Genomic DNA, 24718 nt, shown 5'->3' with positions numbered 1-24718 from the left:
TGCATTTATTGCAAATATCTGTTTCTCAACTCTGGTGGGCAAAAAAAATCTATCCTCATCATCTGAATGGAGATTTCCTGCTACTCTACAAAATGTGATCTCATAACTGAAAGTGGTATTTGCATCCATTGGAGAACAGTTTTGTATGGATTTTTAAAATATAATTTCCAATACATTAATGCATCCATAACCCTCTAATATCAGCACATAATAGAGAAATGTACTTCTGATTAGCATTGCATATAATTAAAACTCAGTTATGTTGAAATGTACCCATTTGAAAGAAAAGCTTCCAATTGAAAAATAACTGAAAAATTCAAAATACTTCAGTTTCATAACATTTTTGAAAAGATTTTTGGTGGTAACCTAATATTTATGATGATGAATTTCTGCCATGTTAAAAATGGGAATACAGGCACTATGATTATGATATTGGGCAATTTATTTCCGACACCATTTATCCACCAAATTGGTAGCTTAATACAATATTGTGAAAAATACTTTTGGGGTGAAATTTCATGTAGATATTGGGGGGTCCTGCTGAAATATTGGATGCCATTAATTGCCCACTTAAGTGGCTCAGTTGGCACTGAGCAGGCAATCCATGAGCTTTCCCGCTTCCGATTTAATCATCCCCATCTGCCACCCTCCCATCCAATAAATACCACCCTCTCTACCAAATTTGCCTCAGGGGAGGGCATTAAGTGTTCAATTTCTTTGCACTACATAAAAAGTAGTTTTGCAAATGTTCTATGACTTTAAATCACAAGCATCATAGTTGCAAAAAACAATCAAAAGAATAAATGAGCTGGTCAAAATAAGTGTGGAATATATTCTAGTCATGGTACCTCAGTGAAGGAATATTGACATGATAATAAATCTTATATCAAAATGCGCTAGCTTGATCTCAGGATTCTCTGAGATTGGGCTCATTAGTTCCGCACAATAAACTTCTGGCCTGGTGCTAGCAGTTCACTGGTGGAGAGGGAAAAATAATGTGCAGTGCAACTCTTAGAGGTGTTAATTATTACTTAAAGAAGTGTTTGTACCGTGACAAAGATTGTAGTGGAATGGTTAATTGTAGCTTTTAGGCAGACCTAAATGGAATTATGTTGTTTGTAATGCAGTTTCCATAGTTAGCAGCTACAGCTTTTGGACAGGTGTTGGGAGCACATACAGTGAAAAATTGCAATTAAATGAAATTTAGAGGGATAACCACAGTTGAACAGGGAATGTCATAGGAGTGTAATAAAATTCAGAAAGCCTTTGCAGTACCTTAAGAACCATCTCAAACTCAACAGCCTTTTCTAAGACTCCAGGCACAGGGAGCTAGAAAGTGAATGAAATCCCCAACTGTGAGATTGCTCCATCAGTTTCCTGCACTACTTTCTGAGGTGGTTGCACAAAAGGTTGCCCTCTCCATGCCTGCAAGGAAGAAAAAGCAAGTTTCAAACAAGTGCTACCCATTAACACTACTGGCTATCCATTTGCAGCATGGTAACTTCAAGTTTTCCTGCAGCAGATGGCACAGTTCCACACCTGCCTTTTCTTTACTTATACTCTGATATGACAGTTCCATATGATCATTGCCTGTGTCCTGTATTAGGACTTGTAGAAATTTTTGGTGGTTTCCTTTTGATATGGCCAACCAGGCTACACTGAACATGATTATCTCAGAATCTTCATGTAGTGGGCTACCTTATTTCATGCTGTGCCATTTAACACATGACATACTACAGTTGAGGTGTTTCTCAGAAAGCGTCTGATATTCTGGCTGGACAAGTATTCATCTATTCTGATGGTGTCATTGGTTTTCTATCTAAATTCATTTGGGAAGAGGCACCTCTTATGCCTTATTTGTTTACAAAAGTGATAGGTACAGGTGTACAGATTCTGATGGGCATTTTCAGTTAGCTTGATTTGGTTGGCATTCTATTCTTGCCCATACATCAGGAAAGGGGACTTCTATTGCAGCGGTAGTGATGCAAGGAGAGACATAAATAATACACAACAATTAACACAAAGATCCCTGCGAGATGGAAAAGATGAAGGAAAGGAAACATTTAAGAAATGTATTTACCTTAATATTATTGTGCCATTTCCATAATCTCCCTATGGGCTGAATTTTTCAAGGAGAGAAGTCCCACTGCCAGGACTAATCGTGGGAGCTTACCCTGCTTCGGTGGATTGTGGCACCGTGGGGTGGCATTGTACTGGCAATGATCAATTAAAGACAGTGACATGCCTTCCAATCAGAGGGATGGCAGTTCAGTGGCTTTGGCAGCAATGCAACTGCCAAGCTGCAGGACAATGAAGAGCCCTTGTCCATGGTGAAATACCCTTCAAGAGAAGTATCTTTGAGCAAGCTGGGGCCAGGCAGGGAGGCCCTGGTGGTCGGGAGAAATGGATCATATACTAGTGAGGATGCCTCTGCCATGGAACAGACATTGCCATTATAGAGGCCCTGTCATGACCCCGAGAGCACCCAGCAATGGTAGGCCCTCCCAACACGGGAAAAATGTAAGCAGGTATTGATCCTTAATTGGTCACTAAAGTGGGTCTGTGGGTAGCTACACCACTGATAATATGCTATGGTGGTGAGAAGACATACGGTTATCCTCCTGACACCTTCCCCACCATATTATCAGCCATTCTGCCTCCCAGTCTGCTACAGAAAAGAAGTACTATAGACGTACCTACACCACATGAAATGCAATATTTCAAGAAGATAGCTCACTACCTTCTCCGGGGCAATTTGCATTGGTAATAAATGCTGTGCCATTGTTGCTCACATTTTGAGAATTAAAAATAAAAAAAGACAAAATTAATATTTAAGTAAATTGTCCACCTGAGTGAGCAGGGTGCTTCCATTGCCACTGGATCTGTCTCCCTGAAACTGTCAAAGCACACAGTCCAGTGGGGTGGAACTCATATTATTTTATCTCAGATGCCTATTTTATGCTGCTACAATAGTCAGCTAGGAGAAGAGAAACTCGGATTGAGTGCACTTATACAATTATATGCTGATAATTACAATTTAAGTACACAAAATTGAGAGATGGTGGCATTGTGTTAATGTCTCTGAACTAGTAACCAGATGCTCAGACAAATGCTCCTGGGACATGGGATCAAATCCCACCACAGCACCCGGTGAGGTTTAAATTTAGTTAATAAATCTGAAATATAAAGCTAGCGTCAGTAATGCCCATGACAACAATCATCTTATTGGGCAGAATTTGTTGGAGAAAGAGGTGGGCAGGCACTGAATGGAGCAGGAAGCGAATGTTCGAGTTTCCGCCTTTGGGACAGATACACCAAATTATCTCAGTGGCAGGTTGGAAGTGGGATGGCAGTGCTGATGGCATGTGGCGAGGAGGTAATTGTAATGGACTTATAATGATTACTAATTAAAACACAAGGTTTTGCAATTAAATGCTATCTAGGCTATTAAGTTGGAGGCGCATGGGAAACAAAGGCCTTCACTTTCACGACTAGTTAAAGCTGGCATGGAGGAGGCGAGACAGTCTTCGAGGTGGCAGCTGAGTGAGTCATTACTTGGAGGGATTGCAAGAAGAGAGCAGAGGAGGCTGAGAAGCAACATGAGAAGGATCAACAGTGACCCAGGGAAGTTCAAGAGTGATTGAGGGTTCTCCAGGGTCAAGGGTGATCGAGGGAGGGTTTTCAATGGAAGGTTTAGGGTTATTAAGGGAAAGTTGAGAGCAATCGAGGATGACCGAGGGAAAGTCCAGGGTGATTGAGAGAGGGTTAAATGTGTACAAGGGAACATTGAAGCTGATTGAGGGAGGATCGAGGGTGTTGAGGATAATCGAAAGATGATTTTGGGTGATTGAGGGAGGTGTGTCATGCAGACAGCATCACAGAGAAGCAGTCTATGAAGAGTGTCCTTCAGTCAGTTCTTGGTGAAAAAAAGAGTCACATCACAGGAAAACCATAAGTTCATCGGTTGGTAAGAAACTGGTTCAGGATTGTCTATAAATTGCTGTAAATTAGAAAAGCATATATACTTTCACCAAATAGCTGTACTTAGATCTAACTGAGAAAGTTAGGGCCAAAATAATAACGAACAAAAATGGCATAAGGGAAGTAAAGTTCAGGTCTCCAAAGACTTAAGACATGAGAGGAGGCGATCTTACCAAAACAATTCTAAGTCCAGGACGGGCAGGAAAATGGGAAAGTTGCTCACCCGTTTTTTTGAGTGAGTTCAAATCCCAAATTTTATGCACTTAGTGCATAATGGGCTAACCATTCTTCCTCGCCTGTAGGTGAATGGGACGGGGCTTAAATCGCCAGCCAGCAGCAGAGGGCACTATTGCGCATTTACAGACCTCTATGGCTGTACATGTACAATTGCAACAGCAGAGGGCTGACAGGTCTGAGAGAGAGCAGCCAGCCCCAACCCAGCCACTCCCCTCCCCCAGCTATCACGGGGACCCGCAGGAGATTGTGAGCACTACACCACCCAGATATATCACCAAGAGGCAACCCCACCCTTGTCATCGACCTTGCCGGGGGTTTGGGGGGGGACCTCAATGGCCTCCAGTCCTACTGTTGAGGCCATCATGACTGTTCCGTGTTCGTAGGGACCAAGTGTTTTCCTCGCCGGGATGAGCCTCTCCTGGCGAGGCCACAAAGGCAAATGAGCCAGGACAATTGCGTCCTGGGCTCATTAAACCCAGGTAAAAGACATTTTACATCTATTTAAGAACATAAGAACTTGGGAACAGGAGTAGGCCATCTGGCCCTTCGAGCCTGCTCCGCCATTCAATTTGATCATGTCTGATCTTTTTGTGGACACAACTCCACTTACCCGCCTGCTCACCATAACCCTTAATTCCTTTACTGTTCAAAAATGTATCTATCCTTGCCATAAAAACATTCAATGAGGTAGCCTCAACTGCTTCACTGGGCAGGGAATTCCACAGATTAACAATGCTTTGGGTGAAGAAGTTCCTCCTCGACTCAGTCCTAAACCTGCTCCCCCTTATTTTGAGGCCATGTCCCCTAGTTCTAGTTTCACCTGCCAGTGAAAACAACATCCTTGCTTCTATCTTCTCTATTCCCTTCATAATTTTATATATTTCTATAAGATCTCCCCCCGTTCTTCTGAATTCCAATGAGTATAACCCCAGTCTACTCGGTCTCTCCTCATAAGCCAACCCTCTCAACTCAGAATCAACCTAGTGAGTCTCCTCTGTACCCCCTCTAGTGCCAGTATATCCTTTCTCAAGTCAGGCGACCAAAACTGCACACAGTACTCCAGGTGTGGCCTCACCAGCAACTTATACAGGTGCAACATAACCTTGCTGTTATTGAACTCCATCCCTCTAGCAATGAATACATAAATAAATTATCCAACCTCTCGCCAAAAATGGGTGAGAGGCTGGTCGTGCCGGTAAGATCACGAGAGGCGAGAAGTGACCCTCCCGCCCAGAAGCACAAATGGCCAATTAACGACCTCTGCCTGCCGCCAGTGACAGTTCACCAGGTGAGCCATGTGCCTCATGGGAAAACCACTTAGTGAACCACTCAGCTCTTGGAGGCATACTCCCATCCTTCAAAGGGAAAGGAGCAACTGATTAGTTGCTGGCTGGACCCAAATGCAGGCAGAGCCCTGCAAACAGCCAAGGTGAGTTTATCCTTGGTTTTTGGGCCCATTGTCAGGCTCCCTACACCCTGACTAAAACTAAGGCCTATTTTGCAGCTTTTCTATGTTGTCTGTAATGGCAGTGCCCAAAACTGCACATAGTACTCCAAGTGTAACCGAATCTATGTCTTGTACAGATTTAACGTCACAGTCATGCTTTGGTGTTCATTGTTTCTATATAAGTAGCCCAGAATCTCACTTATACTTAAGTTTCCAAATGCAGATTTGGCTATTAGCACTTCATATTTTCTGTTGTTTTACCAAAATGCCCTATTTCATATTTATCTGTATTGAAATACAATGGTCTGGATCTTCGGCAATATCCAAATTTTTGCTCAGTTTGTCCTTGCTAAGTTGATATTCAGAGCAATTTTTAATATAATTTCCTTTGTGTCCAGTGTCCAGTATAGTGGGAATACAGAGATCTCAAATGAGAGTCCTGGAAAATACCAAGTGTTACATTCTGCCACTTTGAGAAACAGCCACTTAGTCCTTCCTTCTTTATAAGCATGTTAGCAGACTCCTATCTATGGTACGAGTTCACATCTAATAGCATTGGCCATAATTCTTAGAAGAAATATTTTATGTAGCATTTTGAAAAAAAATGTTTTATATCCAAAACAGTTTTTGTACATATCATGGTAAATTATGTAAAAAATTTATTTAAATAGCTGGGAAATCTGAAAATGGAAGGGAAAAACTCAAGAAATTTATAATCGTCAGGGTAGTGGTCCTGTGGAAATATTTGGAGATGCGAGTTGACAAATCCCCAGGTCCTGATGGATTTCATCCTAGGCTCCTAAAAGAAGTGATTAGTGAGATAATTGATGAGTTGGTTTTAATTTTCTCAAGTTCCCTTGGTTTGGGTAAGGTTCCATGAGATTAGAAAATAGCAAATGTAATTTCTTTATTCAAAAAGAGAGGGAAACAGAGGGCAGGATTTTCTGGCCATGCTCGCCCAAAACTGGAAAATCCCACCCGAGGTCAACGAACCTTTACATGATCCGTGTCCCACCCACCATGATTCCCGTGGCAGGCGGGACAGTAAAATTCCACCCAGAAAGTCTAACATCTGTCACAGGGAAAATGTCAGAAGCTATTATTAAAGCTATTATAACAGGGTACTTAGAGGAATTTAAGGTAATCAGGCAGAGTCAACATGGTTTTATGAAAGGGAACTCAGGGCCAGAATTTTACACTCCCCGTCTGGCAGGTTCTGAGGCGATGTACAGAGCGTGAAGTTGCTCGGACAGGATTCACTCTGAGTTCCCGCTTGCCGTTACCCCACAGTGATTTTATGCTAGGGCGGGCAAGGCCTCGGATCGGAAGCCTATCTTTACCCCAATTAAGGCCCTAAGTGCCCAATTAATGACCATTTCAGGGCTGTTTCTTGCCCAGCCTCAATTTTTAGGTTGGCGGGCAAATACAGCTTAAGGGGAGAAACCTGGAAATAAGGAATGTTAGATCTTGGACAAGAAGGGGGCTGGATGACTGCCTCCATCTGACTGGAGGCTCCCTCCCCTTAAGGACTGGTGAGCTGGTGACCTTAGAACCTCACTCTGTGCGGACCCCCACCCCCCCCCCCCAACTCCCCAGCTCCCAACCTATTCCCCGACCTTTATTTTTGGAGGGAGGGTCATAAAATCATTGACGTAGATTGATCCTGGGGCTCTGGTGCAGTTGGGGCACCAGATTCTTCTGCTTCCATCTTGCTTTCATCCTTATTATCCGAAGGGGCAACTGTAGAGTCAACTTCAAGTGGTGGCCTGACACTGGCAGCAGCCGTCCCCATGGCTAATAACGAGGTCTGTACTAGCACAGACTCCTTAATCCTGAGGTGGTCTTGGTGCTTCATCTCAACTTTGCTCTGCACTTTTACATTATAAGACATTATAAGGCCCATATTCTCTGTTATGATCCCAGTTACTCAACCGAGACTGTTTCTGAACTTCCTCACGTGAACCAGATCGCCAATTTTGAACGTTTTTTTCTGTCCTTGCAGAATTATGATTATTATTCTGGTTCTCCTGCTGCCCATTCAGAAGTACCCGAGCCCACAGAAGGTTTACCAGATTTTATAAGGGATTTTCATTAGCCATGTTCATATTTCTCTGCGTAAGAGTGGTTAAAATGACTCCCTGAATTTAAAAATAAAATCTGGAGAGAATTATAGTGAACACTACCTTCAGCCTTTCATTTTCAATACTATAATATTGTCATTAGTCATGCCACAGATCCTTTGTCTTTGAATTCTTCATCTCTTCTCAAAATTTTACAGTAGGAATGTTCAGTTCTCAGCACTTCCCTAACTGGAGCCAAGTTTCGGCCAAAACAATGGCATTATGCCTCGTCTTAGCAGTTGGTTTCACTGTTATCCAATTTTATTCCTAATGCTTCAGGCATGCATCCATGGACACTTCAGTCCTATCTCATATTATTCCTTAGTACTTTTATCCCATCTAGTTTTCTCTGTTTTTCCACTTTGATCTTTGCAACTCTACTCAATGCCTCTCCATCTGCCCTCAGGTAAGTCTTACTTATTATGGAAGTTTGTAATCAGAAAGTTTCTAATTTCACTGTAACTCCTTTTGTTTTAAAGTGAACTTATTGTTTTCATTCTCAATACCTGTATTATGTATCTTTAATTTTCTTTGTTATTTCAAGCAGTGTTTTGTCTGGTAATGTCCAGTTAAAATGTATTTTATTATATCTGTGTATTCCAGAACATTGGAAAAAAGATGTCATGCCAGCAGTTTATTTCTAATCTGGATGGCCTCAACGATGGGAAGGATTTCCCAAAAGATTTATTAAAGGTATTCATATTGATATAATAATAGCTCAATAACCTCTATTCACAGTTGTCCAGCAGGATGGGACACTCCTGGTTTTGTTCTCATTTATCCATTCATAATACAAGAGTAACTTGCAGGTGGCTTTTCTTCCCATTCCCTGAATGTTGCTTCTGGTGTCTCCCAAGGATCTATCCTTAGCTGGCTCCTATTTCCTATATTTATGCCTCTCATCAACACCATCTGAAAACACCATTTCAATTTTACCACTTTCACTGGTGACATGCAGTTCCAACTTACTACCACCTCTCTGAACCCTTCCATCCTCCCTAAGTTGTCAGACTACATGTCCAGCACCCAGTAATGGATGAGCAGAAGTATCCTCCAACTAAATATTGGGAAGATTAAAGCCATTCATTCCTGGCATAAGTGCCATTCCCTGACCAACAGCTCCATCCCTCTTTCTGGCAACTGTGTGAAGCTTGTTGGGGAGGGGGGAGGGGGGGGGGGGTGGTTGCGGGATGTTGGGCCGATGTGGGATGCTGTTTCAGATAGTTGGTGCAGACTCGATGGGCCAAATGGCTCCCTTCTGCACTCTGGGGATTCTATGATCACATATTGTTGATAATGATGTTTTTATTGAGACCGCCTATATCCACCTTCATAACATTGTTTGATTCTGCCCCTGCCTTGGTCGATCTGCTGCTGAAATTCTTTGCTACCTCTAGACAGTACTATTCTAATACACTCTTGGGTGGCCTATGCTTTACCCTCCATTATTAGAAATTACCCAAAACTCTGCTGCATTGTGATAACTCACACCAGTCCCATTCACTGCCTGTTAAGCGTCACCTTGATTTTAAAATTCTTATCCCTGTTTTCAAACCCCTTCATGGCTCTCCATCCTGTACCTATTTCTGTATTCTCCTCTAGCCCAATGATACTCCAAAATATTTGCACTCCTGCAATTCTGGTCTCTTTTAATTGCTCCATCATTGATAGCTATGTTTCAGCTGTACAGTCCCGATGCTCTGTAATTCCCTCCCTAAAGCTTAGTGCCTCTTTTCTTCTCTTTCTTTCCTTAAGCTTTTCCTAAAAACGTACCATTTGGACCAAACTTTTGACTATCTGACCTTGTATCCCCTTTTGTGTCTTGTTACCAAATTTTGTTTGATTATGGCATGATATGGTAGATAGTGAAGATGGTTATCTAGGATTATCTAGGATCTTGATCAATTGGGCCAGTGGACTGACAAATGGCAGATGGAGTTTAATTTAAATAAATGTGAGATGATGCATTTTGGTAGATCGAACCAGGGCAGGACTTACTCAGTTAATGGTAGTGTGTTGGGGAGAGTACTATAACAAAGAGATCTAGGGGTACAGGTTCCTAGCTCCTTGAAAGTGGAGTCACAGGAGGACAGAGTGGTGAAGAAGGCATTCGGCATGTTTGGTTTCATTGGTCAGAACATTGAATACAGAAGTTGGGACATCTTGTTGAAGTTGTACAAGACATTGGTAAGGACACACTTGGAATACTATGCACAGTTTAGGTCACCCTATTATAGAAAGGATATTATTAAACTAGGAAGAATGCAGAAAAGATTTACTAGGATGCTACCTGGAACTGATGGTTTGAGTTTAAGGAGGAGCTGGATAGACTGGGACTTTTTTCTCTGGAGCGTAGGAGGCTTAGGGATGATCTCATAGAGGTCTATAAAATAATGAGGGGCATAGATCAGCTAGTCAACATCTTTTCCCAAAAGTAGGGGAGTCTAATACGAGAGGGCATAGGTTTAAGGTGAGAGGGGAGAGATACAAAAGGGTCCAGTGGGGCAATTTTTTATCACAGAGGGTGGCGAGTGTCTGGATAAACTGCCAGAGGAAGCAGTAGAGATGGGTACAATTTTGTCTTTTAAAAAGCATTTAGACAGTTACATGGGTAAGATTGGCATAGGGATATGGGCCAAATGCAGGCAATTGAGATTAGCTTAGTGGTTTAAAAAAAGGGGCCGTGTGGACAAGTTGGGCCGAAGAGCCTGTTTCCATGCTGTAAACCTCTATGACTCTATGTTCCTGTGAAGCCCTTTGGGATGTTTTACTATGAATGTTTCCAAGTTTTTAACTTGAATACTTAGTCAATAGATGAATTTTTTGATAAAAGTCACACTGCAATTCAGCCTTTGGGTTGTGAATGCGTTTTCTTGACTAAAATACCACAGATACTTTAAAACATAATATACCTACAAATTGGTGCTAATGTTATAAAGTTTAATCAACTGAAATGTTGTAACCATGTTAAATAAATGTTTACTTGTGTAACTTCAAAAAACTGAAACAGCTGTCAAATTACAGAACTGCTATACATTAATGTACAAAATGTTCATTATCATAGTGGTATCATAATAGTAAGTTACATTTAATGAGGTCCAGAGCTTACATACTTCATCAGTTGCAGGTTGCCATTGAAGGCCAAATAGGCTGGAGCTCGACTATGTGATCTGTTGAAGCCAGGGTGTACCTCTAAAGCTGAGGACAGATTCCCAAAATAATCATGGTCTCATAAGAATGCTGAACTTTGATATTCTGTAAAATATATATCAAGGAACCAGAAAAAGCCATACTAAGTTATCACCCAGGTATCTTGCCTCCCAGGAAAGGTGTAGAGATGGACGATTCTCCACTTGACCAACCAAACAATCTTTGATTTAATTCAATTCAGATCAAATTAAATTTAGTTTACTAAAAATGTAATTTACTGAATTAGACCACGCTCCAGCTGCTAAATATGTTAAATCATTCTTTCTTGCCAAATCATCAAGAGATAGACCACAAAGTGAAAGTTGGCGCAAAGACACTGAACAGACATGCATAAATGTAATCAGAGTTATCTAGAAGTTAAGCAGCAAATTATTAATGGACAGTTACCACTATTATTATTAATGGACAATATTGCTATACAAGACCATTTTGGCAATGGGGTTTTTCATTTTATTTGGATTTTCAGTTTTGTCTACACCTGCCTTACACATGACAATATCTAAGCTGACTTGACACTTGTCATTTTTTGATCTCAAAACTTTTATAAGGTTAAATGTCTCACTCCTCTACCTGCACCTGCCTTGTACTGTCTCAGCAGTCGGTATTTTACTTCTTGTCTGAAAATAATTTATATTTAAAGTGCTTTTCTGCCTCTGCTTGGTAAGGTTCTTAATGAGAACCTAAATGTGCTAACCAAGAGATTGCTACTTCTGCAAAGACAAAGAGAGATAGCTTGCTCTTTCTAAAAGAAGGAAAGAAACATCTGCATCTATATAGTACTATTTACAACCAACAACATCTCAAAGCACTTTACAGTTAATGAAGTACACAGGAACCAATTTGCACACAGCAAACTCTGACAAGCTGCAATGCAGCAATGATCAGATAATCAGTTTCTTTGTAATATTGATTGAGAGATAAATATTGGCCAGGACACCATCTGCTCCCTGTTAGACTGACTGGCAAATCGTGACAAAAGCAGAGACCTTGAAAATCTGAGTCCGTGCCATTTTCTAATAGGTCCCATCAGTGTTATGACAGAGGTTGAGTGATCCCCTCATGGATTTTCATGCCTAGAGTTGGGCAGAGCTTCTAAGTAGTACAGCAATCACTCTTCAGCAAACCATGACCAGAGATCCCACTCCTCGCTTTTATTCTACTGTTGTGCTGATAGATTTGATAGGAGAGACAGAGGCATGATAATCTGTGCCAAAATGATTAGTGGCGCAAGCTATAAAGTTAGAAATAATTGCATTGGGAATGGATGGAATTGAAGGATATAAATGGGACACGATTATCTGTAGCTGGAACCTGTTTAAACAAAATGTGTTAGTATTTATTTAAGCTTCATGGACTAATGTTGTAAATAGTATTAAGTTTACAGATGAGCACTTGGGACATATCACTGTTATAGCAGCAACCGGGGCCCATGGATTCGTGAATGTCGCCCTCAGCACACTTGCACATTGACCATCCACACTTACCTCGTAGGTTCCAATCTAAGTCTGCTCTTTTGAGCAGTTAAGTGGAAAGCCGCCATTGGGGTCCAACTGCTATGTTATCCAGAGAAAATCCGGCTTTGAACCAATTTTGTCTAGCTTTCCAGTGTATTTTAAATGTTGAATACTATTTCTGACATTATTAGGAAAATTGCTTTCCAGCATTTTCTTTTTTTTACCTTTTTCCTCCTAACATTATGTTTCTGTATAATCTGAAAAAGCTGAATTCTATCCTAATTCCCTGGAATTCAAGCTGTAACTGAAGCAAGACTTCACTATGCCACAAAGAATTGAAGAAAGTTGCATGAAGTATTTACTGTCTAAACTTTCAGGGGAGCTTAAAAAATATCAAGGCATTTGAGTGAAGAGTTGCATTGTGATAGCAAATCAAATTAAAATTAGTGATGGGGATTGGATTTCAAGTAAAGTATTTCATGGCTAGCATGGCACAAGATGAAAGAAGACATGCTCGGACAATTACTGTGGACTACCCACACCTGCAATATGTCTTCAATCAAATCCACAAGTAGTGGCACAATTATCTGACAATGGGAAACTGGCTCTGCTGGCTCTGGTTAACCCTAAGTCAGTTGTAGATTTATGCCATATATGTAGCAAGGATACTTCCACTGCTGGTCAAAGGCACCTCCTCCCTCAGCTTTTATTTTCTTCCAGGCCAATATAGGCAGCATCTGCAGTATTAGTCAATATGCTGTTCATATATGTACCAAACTAGTGACTGATGCACAGGTCAGCCTGGCCAGTGCTTTCATTTCATTTCCCACTGAGCCGCAGTTGCAATGTCACAAATTGCCAGTATCTATATCACAGCAGATGAAATACTAATGGTAACTACATGGACAGTCCATCTTTGGTCCATAAGTGACGATGGAGTTAGATGGTGCTAGTTTGATTGCTGAACATCTGGGTGTGATGGAATATGGACATAAATGATAATCACCAAAAAAGCTGCAAACTTGTATGAGGGCTTGTATGGATCAGTAGTAAATGTGGAACAATTTGGTAGGTAATACATATGCATATTTGGAACATCTTTCTAGTTGAATAGTCTTATTCAAGGCAGCTTCCATAGTACATGTGCTTCATCTATATCAATTCCCAAGTCTTGCAGACAGCTGTTCACATCTCTTTTTGTAATCTTTCCTGTATTTCTGCCATGTGTCTTGAAGTAGCCTACTTCAACAGGAAACCCTTCATGCACCCTCACTTTGAAGCAGCAACTTAATTTTTTTGAACTATTGTATTACATCCAGGAACTGTTCTGTTTCAACAATTGCTCACAAGTTCTATTTCTGACTTCCACTGTTGTTTCATCTTCCAAAGGCTTTATTTTCCCCAAGCAACTTGTAGAAAGGCTGAAGAGTACTGGCAGCATTTTGAACTGCTGGTCTATATTTTTACTCCTTATGTGGCCAATTACCTTAAAATAGTCTTTGAATTTTGACTGTAGTTCTTAATAAAGGCTAATGGCTGCAGGATTTCTCACCCAGCTCCCAGCTCATTTAGTAAGATTACATCACAATGTTCAATATATCTTTAAGCTGCATTACAGCAACGAACAATTGAAAATCATGTGAGCTCAATCCAGCCAAGAAAACATAATGGTCAAAGTTTAAAAACTCCTGCCACTTTTGTGCCTCGACCATAAGGTCAATTCTCAGGTGTGAACGTGATCAGCTGTGATGATGCCTATAGCGATGGCCATCATTAAAACTCACGCCTCTCCACTTAAATGAACTACTGGAAAATGTCTCAGTTACTGCCTCCACCCTTTCAAGGCTGCTGCCATCAACTGTCCTCAATAAAAAATATTGTTGACCCATCTGTCCTTGCAAACTATCTCCCCATCTCTCATCTGCCTCTTCCTCTCCAAAGTCCTTGAACACATTCTAATGTACCAAATCCCATGCCATCTTTCCTGCAACTCCTGGATTAAATCTCACCAATCAAGTTTTTTCTTCAACTATAGCATTGAAACAGCCTGAATCAAAGGTTCAGAATGATATCCAACGCATGGTGAATTTTCTTTCTTTGCCCTTTTTGATTGGTCTGCAGCTTTTGGCATAGTGGAACACATCATCCTTCTCAAATTAGAACCATAGAATCCCATCAGTACAGTAGGAGGCCATTTGGCCCATCGAATCTGTACTGGCTCTCAGTCAGAGCTTCTTACTCAGGCCCAATCCCCTGCGCCCTGCCCTATCCCCATAACCCCATACATTTACCATGGCTAATCCCCTTAATTCACACTAAGGTGTCCTTATGGCTTGGCCAATCCACCTAACCTGCACATCTTAAACTGTGGGAGGAAGCTGGAGCACCCAGACGGAACCCACGCAGACAAGGGGAGAACATGCAAACTCCACCCAAGGCCAGAATCAAACCCAGGTATCCAGCACTGTAAGGTAGCAGTGCTAACCACTCTGCCATCATGCCCCCATTATTCATTTCAGTGGTCTCAGTTCTGTACTGTCTCTGTTATCAGTAAAGAGAGGTAAGGAGGAATTCCTTCTTTCAGAGGATCCACAGAGAGCAATGAAGGCTGGGTCATTGAATATGTCATGATGTGGAGATGCCGGCGCTGGACTGGGGTAAACACAGTAAGAAGTCTAACAACACCAAGTTAAAGTCCAACAGGTTTATTTGGTAGCAAAAGCCACTAGCTTTCGGAACAGGTTGTTCCTTCATCAGATGGGTGGGTTCTGATCACGAACAGGCTGTTCCTTCATCAGGTGGGGAGGGGGGGGGGGTGCGGGTGGGGGAGGTGGTGGGGGTCAAGGCTGGCCTGGACATGTCTGGGAGATCACGATTGGGCCGTGGAGTGGTCGTACGGTCAGTGTTGCGGAATCGCAGGGCTGGCCTGCAATTGTGAGGCCAGCAGGCAGGAGCCACATGCGCTGATCTCGGTGCTACAGATCAGCACATGCGCAGTGGCCGCTCAGCACTATGCTGCCGGCCTCTCCAGTGGGAATAGGCCCCGCCCACAGATTTTTAACATGATTCATGCTCGTGTACTCAGCAGTGCACAGAGTGTGGGAGATTCTCTTTTACACTCCTCTGTAAAAACCAGTGTGATTTACTCCAGTTTTTACGCAAATTCGACTCTTAGAATTTTTTTGGGAGATTCGCCCCCAGTCTATCAGAGAGTCGGTGCAGACTCGATGGGCCAAATGACCTCTTCTGCACTGTAGGGTTTCTATGGTTAATCCTTTATCTCAACGCCAGACTCCCATGCTCTACCCATACCCCTTGACACCTTTAGAAATCTATCTATTTCCTTCTTAAATATATTCAGTGACTTGGCCTCCACAGCCTCTGTGGTAGAGAATTGCACATGTTTATCATCCTCTGAGTGAACAAGTTTCTCCTCAGTTCTAAATGACCCATCTCGCATCCTGAGTCTATGACTCTGTGTTCTAGACCCCCAGCGAGAGAAAACAACATCCCTGCATCCAGTTTTTCCATCCTGTTAGAATTTCTTAGGTGTCATTGAGATCCCCTCTCATTCTTCTGAACTCCAGTGAAGACAAACTCAGGTGATCCAATCTCTCCTCATCCGACAATCTTGCCATCCCAGGAATCAGTCTGGTGAACCTTTGCTGCACTCCATCTATGGTAAGTATATCCTTTCTTAGATAGGGAGACCAAATTTGCACATAATACTCCGGTGTTGTTTCACCAAGGCCCTGTACAGCTGCAGTAAGACATCCTTGCTCTTGTACTCAAGTCCTCTTGCAATGAAGGCAACATACCATTTGTCATCTTAACTGCTTGCTGCGCCTGCCTGCTTGCTTTCAGTGACTGGCATGCAAGGACCCAGGTCATCAACATTTCCCAATCTATCACCATTTAAATAATACTCTGCCATTCTGTTTCTTCTTCCGAAGTGGTTAACTTCACATTTATTCACATTATACTGCATCTGCCATGTATTTGCCCAATAGCCTTTTACCTACTACTAATGTTAGGTTAACCAGTCTGTATTTCCCTGTTTTCTCCCTATTTTTAAAAATATTGTCATTCTCCAATTTGCCGGGTCTGTTCCAGAATCTACAGAATTTTGAAAGACGATAACCAACGCATCCAATATTTCCTTGGCCATCTTCTTCAGTAGCCTGGGATGTAGATTATCAGGCCCTGGGGATTTATCGACTTTCAGTCCCATTAATTTTCTCAACACTCTTTTTAGTAATACTAATTTCCTTCAATTCTTCCTTCCCAATCGACTCTTATAGTGGAATTTTCCTGTCCTGCCTGCCACAGAATCGTAGTGGGCGGGATACGGACCATGCAAAGGTCCGTTGACCTCGGGCGAGATTTTCGGATCTTTCTCCGTGAAGACAGAACCAAAGTAGTTGTTTCATTGCTCTGTTGTTCCTTGTTCTCTATTGTAAACTCTCCTGTTTTCGACTGTAAAGGACCTACATTTGTCTTAACTAATCTTTTTTTCTTTTTGCATACTTATAGAAACGTTTAGGCCGGAATTTTACCACCTCACCCGTCCCAGAATCAGGGCGGGCGAGGCTCGCAGAATGGAAATCTCCGTTGGCCTTGGGTGGGATTTTACGATCTCACCCGAGCAAGGTCGTAAAATCCCACCCTTAGACTCTTCTTTTATGTTACTAGTCGGTTTACTCTTTTCCCCTCTTAATCAATCTCTTGGTGCTCCTTTGCTGAATTCTGAATTGCTTCCAATCCTCAGGCTTGCCACTTTTTCTAGCAACTTTATATGACTCCTCTTTAGATCTAAGACTATTCTTAATTTCTTTTGTTAGCCATAATTGGGCTACTTTTCTTGTGCTTTTGTACCAGAAAGGAATGTATAATTATTACGATGCATACATTCATTCCTTAAATATTAGCTATTGCCTATCCAATGTCATGCGTTTCAATGAAGTTCCCCAATCTATCATATTCAACTCACACCTCATATCTTTGCAGTTTCCTATGTTCAGATTTAGGACCCTAATTTTAGATAGGAGTTCTTCACTTTCCATCCTAATGAAGAATTCTATAATGACACGATCCTGTTTCCTATAGGACCCCGCCCAACAAGATTATTAATTAAGAAACTGTCCTTAACATGCTATGAACTGATCCTCAAGCCCAACTTTGCCAATTTGATTTATCTAATCTCTGTGAAGATTAAAATCTTCAACTATTGTTGCAATGTCTGTCTTACAAGCCCCATTATTTCTTGATTTAGACTCTGTTCTGGAGTGTAACTACTCTCAGGAGGCATATAAACCACTCCCACCAGTGATTTATTTCCTTTGCTCTTTCTTGTCTCCACCCAAACTGATTCTACATTTTGATCTGTAAAACAATGGTAATTTCTCACTCTGGTATTGAGCTCATCCTTAATTACTAAAGCCATCTCACCTCCTTTTCCATTCGTACTGTCCTTCTGAAATGTCAAATACCTTTGAATATGTCTCTGTAATGGCTATCATGCTAATTTGTTTCTCTTTTTGCCATCAATTCATCCATTTCATTATGAAAGCTGCATATATTCAGATAAAGAACCTTTAATCTTGTCTTTTTACCAGTTTTCCCTAAGTTTATTTGTTGGTGCAGTCTTGTATTTGTAGCTCTGTCCCTTCCTGTCACACCCTGGTTATCAGTACCCACATTGCTCCCCCATGTTATTGTCTTTTTCTATATTTTTCCAAGCCTCTTTTCATGTGAATCCTCTCCCACCCTCCCACTATTTATTTTGATGTCCTTTCTACAGCCCTAGTTATACAATTCGCCAGCACATTAGTCCCAGTGTGGTTCAGGTGAAGGCTGTTCCAATGGTGCACCTCCCTCTTTCCCAGTACTGGTGTCAGTGCCCATGAATCAAAACCCAATTCTCTCTCTCAATCTTTGAATCACACAGTCAGCTCTAATTTACCTCACGCCAGTTTGCACTGGGCTCAGTTCCACTTTTTAATGTAGTCCCCAGTTGCTCAACAGAACCTCTTTCTTAGTCCTACCTACCTATGTCATTGGTATGCATGTGGACCACAACAACTGAATGTTTCCCCTCCCACTCCAAGTTCCTCACCATCTCTGAGGGCATATCTTTTATCCTGGCACCAGGCAGACAACACAGCACTCGGGATGCATGCTCTTGGCCATGAAAGAACAGTATCTATTCCCTTATCTATACTGTCACATCCTACAACTGCATTCCTTTTTAACTTTTGAATGGCTTCCACCATGGTGCAATGTTCAGTTTGCTAATGCTCCCTGCAGTCCCTCTCCTCATCCATACATGCTGCGGGAACCTCAAATCTGTTGGAGAGTTGCAAGGGCTGTGGTTCTTACATTGCTATTTTTGGATTCCTTACGCCTGTTTTACTTATGGTCACCCCCTCCCGTTCCTGATCGCAGACCAAATCCAACATATCTGGTTTAAGGGATGTGACTACCTCCTGGAACAAAGGCTGGATTTGTCCCATGTGGGACTAAGTCCCACGGCGGGGAGCAACAGGGAGTCTTTCCTATTGTGGAGGCCAGCAGAAAACAATGCCATATCTTTTTGCCCCAACCTCATTAATTTTGCACCCATGGGTTTGGCACCACATTCCGTGGTGAGGCAGGTATGATTGTGCTCCTCCTGCCAACTTGTGTGGGTGCCATATATAAAAGGTGCCTAACATCACTGACCCACTGTTGAAGAAAGAAGATGGACCTCCTGAAATATGGAAGATGGATCTCCCGGAATACTCTTGAGGCTGTAAGATGGACTTCCTTAGTGACACTGAATCTGGAAGGTTCAGCTATAGATGCTCCTGCCACATACTACTGTGATGTTCCAGGATCCATGTTCACTGGTGGCCTCCATCCCAAACTCCAGAGGCAGCTCCAGGCATTCTTCAGGTTAGTCCCAACTTCTGCACAGCACATTGTTCCAGACAACGCTTTTCATTGCACTTATGTAGCCTCCTCCAATCTTCCAAGCATCCGTCTCTGCCCCCATCCCCACTCAACCAAACGTTCTGTTCTTCTGGCACTTGTGTTTCTCCACCTCACCATTGCTCTCCATGTCTTTAATCGTGTGCAATTCCCTCCCTAATCTCCTTGCACCTCCTCATTAAGATCCTGCTTTAAAAAACACCTCTTAAACCTAGCCTTTGGTCATCCCTCCTAATAACTCTTTCTTTTGGCTCAGCATCCATGTTTGACTCCCGTATCAATGAAGTGTCTTGGGAGATAATCATTCTATATTAAAGGCATTATATGAATACAAGCTGTCTACATTTATGGAACCTTACCTCAAGCAATGAGCTTGGATTTTCTGCTCAGTTGTATTTTTTTGACATAAGTCATTCAAAATCAATGCATCTGGTGGAAAAGACTGCAGAGTTTTAATTGCCTGGAATGTTCAGCATAAATTGAGTCCGCGCTATATTTTGTGTTAGTTTAAAAAGTATTGTGCTGGATGGAAGTCCTACCCACAGAACTGGCCACACCCCAAGGTGAATTAATTACCATTGAGAGTTTCTGCTTGTTATACACATTGGTGGACTTTTGGGGAGCCTCCAAAAGGTTTTTCTGGGTTCAAGCACGCTGACAGGTATGTTTTAAAAGCTTACAAATGTATTACTTTTAATTTAGTAAAAAATGATGACTGTTCCTCAATGTAATTAACAAACGGTTATGTATCTTTAAAAATCATTTTAGTTTAAAATCAGGTTACTCACAGGTGATGGAGAGAAACTGTGATTTTAAAGTTGCTTACTTTGTGATAAGCCTGTTTTCAGTTGTATTAATGAAACTGCAAGTAAGCACTCTTAAATATATCAATAAATATTTTTTTAAACGAAATTTTGCACATTTGCGCTGGTTCATGGCAGGTTTTAGAACTGAATTTGATGATATGCAACTGAATTTGAATGGAAACTTGAGGAAGAAAGATTTTGTGTAAAACATGCACAAATTTGTCTGTGATTTGAGCCTGGAGCAGAAACTCTATCCATGTGACATTTAAAAAGTTATTTAGGTTGTAGGTCAGTAGGTTTACAAAGCACAACCAAAATTGGGTGACATTACATTTTTCTGATTGAACTAACCAAATAATGATGACCATAGAAAATAATTGTCTGCGAAGCATATTTAAATAAATTCAATTTTACGTTTAAATACCCACTAATAAAATGTAATTTATTTTCCGTCAGGGATTGTACAACTCAATAAAAAATGAAAAGCTGGAGTGGGCTGTGTAAGTGCAACTTTTATTTTGTGACACAGAAATATTCTGATGTATTTAAGTTGTAATTGTGAAAAGAATTCAATAAGTGTTTCAGGGCCTTTCACAATACCAGTGATGAACCTTACACTTCTCCTGCCTATGGAACTTGCCACCTGAAACCTGTCCCTTGAATGCAGAAGCATCGAAAGGTTACAGCACAGAAGGGTGTTATTTGGCCCATCAAGCCCATGCCAGCTCTCTGCAAGAGCAATTTAGCTAGTTCTACTTCTCTTCCCTTCTCCTCTACCCTTTCCCTGTAGCTCTGCAAGTCTGTTCTCTTCAGGTGCCTTCTGAAAACCTCAATTGAATCTACCTCCATCCCCCACTCAGGCAGTGCATTCTGAACCCTATTCACTCACTGCATAAAGAAGTTTCTCCTTGTGTTCCCTTTGGTTCTTTTGCCAAGCACCTTAAATCTATTTCCTCTGCTCTCTCTGACAGCGGAAACAACCTCTGTGTATCTATTCTGTCAAGGCTACGCATGAATTTGAACACCTCTGTCAAATGTTTTCAACTTTATTTTCTCCAAGGAGAACAACCACAGCTTGTCTAAGTTATCTTCATAGCTGAAGTCCCTCATCCTTGGAACCATTGTCATGAGTCTTTTCTGCACCCTCTCTGAAGCTTTCACATCCTTCCTAAAGTGTGGTGCTCAGAATCTAGGCCATTATACATAATGAAAAGCAGTGGTCCTTGCACTGACTCTTGGGAAACCCAACTGTAAACCATCCTCCAGTCTGAAAAACAGCTGTTCGCTACTACTCTGTTTCTTACCAGTCATTTGTATCTATGCTGTTACTGTCCCTTTTATTTCATGGGCCTCAAACTTTCTGGTAAGAAAATAAAAGGAAGCAAATCCTGCACTCTAGATCCCACTACCTCATGGAACGTCCTACCCCATGTGCTCAAAGATCTGTGTCAAAATCAGCCTAATCAGTCACATGAAGACCCATGGCAGAGACTTCTGACCCTGAGTAGATGTCAACCTTGAATTGAGGGACAGCCGATAATGACAATTATGTGGCATCTTATTAAAAGCTTTTTGGAACTCCATATAGTTTATATCAATTGCATTACCCTCATAAACCTTCTCTGTTGCCTTGTGAAAAACTCAATCAAGTTGGCTAAATTTGCCTTTAACAAAGTCCATGCTGGCTTTCCCTAATTTATACTTGTACAAGTGGCTGTTAATCTTGCCCCAGGTTATCATTTCTTCATGTTTCCCATCATCAAGACTAAACGGAATGGCCTGTAGTTTCTGGGTTTATGCTTAAATCCTTTTTTTGAACAAAGGTGTGACATTTGCAACTTTCCAGCCCTTAGATTTAATTATCATTTGTGACAAATGTCTATTTTATTAGGTCATGGAAGGCTTTAAGTTTACCAGTTGACATAATAGCACTCATTCTCTAGACTTCTTTAATGCTCTCAGCAAACTGCCAGATTGAATTTCATGAGACCTCTTTCCTTATTACATCTACATATATGTACAGATTTTGTGATCAGCAGCAGTCATATTGTTATGGTTGGAAAATTCCTCTGAACTGCTCACACTCTGCTATTATTATATCACCAGAAGTGTGACTAAAACCCAGTTTACATGTGTAAAATGATGCTGTAAATGGAAATGTACTTTGAATTAAATTATATAATTACCAATCAGCATGCATGATTGTAATGTGATTATTCTGACCGTGAAGTATTTTTGTTACAAAAAAATAAAGAGACTTTAAAATTTCTTCAGTAAAAGTGATTGGTGCTTCCACTTTTTTTCTTTAAGAGATGAAGATGAGCTGAGGAAATCCCTGTCTGAGCTTGTGGATGATAAATATGATAGTTGTCCTAAGAAAGTGACCAGAATAATTGATGGCAGTAACCCCTTCCTCGACATCCCTCAGGCACTGAATGCAGCAACTTACAAACATGGAGTTCTCAATCGTAAAACACATGCAGATATGGATGGCAAGAGAAGTGAGTATGTTTTCCAGTGTCGAGTTTTTTACAGACCAGTTAGGCAAACTTATATTCAGCAGCCTAAATATGACTTAATAATTGATCAAAACTATTTTGGTGAAAATTGTGCCTGTGGCTACAGATTCCTGTTCCATGGTGTTCGCAGTCAATGTATTTTGCTGAAAAAATAATCTGTACCATGAGCATGAGTAGGTTTCATTTCCAAGGAATGGCTATTTCAACATGGCACCCTGCCAAGTTCCCAAGTACAGGCAAACAGGTCCCCAACACACACTGCTCGGTCAGTTGAGATTGGCATATTCAGCTTCCGGGACCTGGCCTGTTTAAGCAGCTTATGTTGGTGGCTAAAGTGTCAGATGCATTTTGTGGATCTGGGATAGGTTTACCGATGTTTTTCCTCTTATTAGTTGCTTTTGTTGAGATCTCTGCCATTTCAGACTTTGGGAGTTTTTGTTGTCAGCATTTTGTTTTGGTATTCTCCTTTGCTGCACTGTGAGTAATGTTCATGGATGTTCTTTGCTGGCTTCTGAATGTGCTGGATGCCTTAAATCAAAGAGTAAGAAAGACCACCAAATGCATAACAACATCTGAGGTATTTTACTCACATTCATCACTAGATAGCAGGTGTAGAGAGATACAGTCTTTAAAGAGGTGAGTAAACAGCAAATAATAAATAGCAGCAATAGCAAAGAGATTATGTTAACTGACATAAATGATTGATTCTCTGGAGTTAGTAGTCTGTCCAGCCTTTAGGAGCTCTATTTTGGAAGATATGGAGGAGTACAAATGCAATTTTTTAAGATATGGTCTGCATTTTGTGGTCAGGACCAAAGGAATAGCACTCACTGACTGCTTACAGCTGCAGACTTTGTGCAGCCTTTTGAGTGCCAACGGTTGTCATCAGACATCTTATCCAGCTGCAATGGCCTGCTCACACACCATAAAGAATCTGTGGCGTGTGAGCAGGACAAGTGACAGCCCAGCCTTCCAGTCAAGCAAATTGAAGAATCCTTACCGAGGCATGCAGGAGCTGAACCAAAAAGTAGAAATTAGAATAATTAATTAATGTACAGTACAGTAATGTACAGAAGGAAACATAAAATTACGGAAAGAAAGATTGGATTAAGAGAGGTTCAAGAGACCAAAATGGAGAGTAAAATATAGTTTTTTGTATGTTTTATATCTCCAACAGTAGTTAAATTCTGACTCCAGGGCCGGAATTCTCCAGCCGTGCACGCCAACGTGATCCTCCGGTCCCATTGGCAGTGCACCCCTGCCTGCGGGTTTCCCACTGGGGTGGGGTGCTGTCAGTGGGAATTCCCATTGACAGTGGCAGGACCAGAGAATCCCGCTGCTAGCAAACAACATGCTGCCTCCCGCTGGCGGCAAACACACAGCTGGGAGGCCGGAGAATCTTGCCCCACATCTCTAAAATTTAATTGTCAGTGCCAGGGAGATTGCCTAGCAATGATTAAGATATTTCACAGTGTTAAAAGTTCACCCAACTTGATTGGACCAGCCCTAACTTTTTCCAGCATATTTATTTTTAACTAGTGGGTAATTGCAACAGCTTACATGCATTTCAATACCAAATCTAATGCCAAGTTACCAACAAAGTGCAGCTTGTGGAGAAACAGAGCAAATTAAGCAACTTCCCCACTTAACCGCACATGTAGCGACTTGGAAGTCACCGGCTGTTTTATTCCACAATAATTATTTCCATTGGTCAATAAGGTGGTAACAAGAGGACCATCTTCCAGGCAAGTATCTACCACAGGAAGACTGTGGGGGAGAAATCCTGTTGTATAGAATGCAGCACAGGCATCCCAGGTAGTAACTCATGGTGCTGCAAGTTCCAAGGGAATCAATGCAAGTTTGTGTATAGAAAAGGTCCACGTGAATGCATTTCTCCGCAATAGATTATTATGTGAGATTTGTCAGTCTTCTGTGCACCAATGCGCAACCCTTGTCACTTCTTAATAAGAGCCTC

At 41.5% G+C, this 24718-nt stretch overlaps 1 protein-coding gene across 1 annotated transcript in view; it reads left to right on the top strand.

The window, feature by feature from the left end:
- LOC144505342 (PH and SEC7 domain-containing protein 2-like) overlaps nt 1-24718 on the top strand; it is a 118847-nt gene that overhangs the window by 61760 nt on the left and 32369 nt on the right. Inside the window, exons 7-9 of the mRNA XM_078231463.1 lie at nt 8389-8478; nt 20681-20724; nt 22535-22725. Coding sequence (XP_078087589.1) covers nt 8389-8478; nt 20681-20724; nt 22535-22725 — 325 coding nt within the window. The remainder of the gene's footprint in view (nt 1-8388; nt 8479-20680; nt 20725-22534; nt 22726-24718) is intronic.

The sequence above is a fragment of the Mustelus asterias genome, chromosome 16 (genome assembly GCF_964213995.1).
Source record: "Mustelus asterias chromosome 16, sMusAst1.hap1.1, whole genome shotgun sequence".
In the NCBI taxonomy this organism is placed as follows: Eukaryota; Metazoa; Chordata; class Chondrichthyes; order Carcharhiniformes; family Triakidae; genus Mustelus; species Mustelus asterias.
The sequence above is the reverse complement of the archived record's forward strand: the minus strand, read 5'-3'. Positions and strand labels throughout refer to the sequence as shown.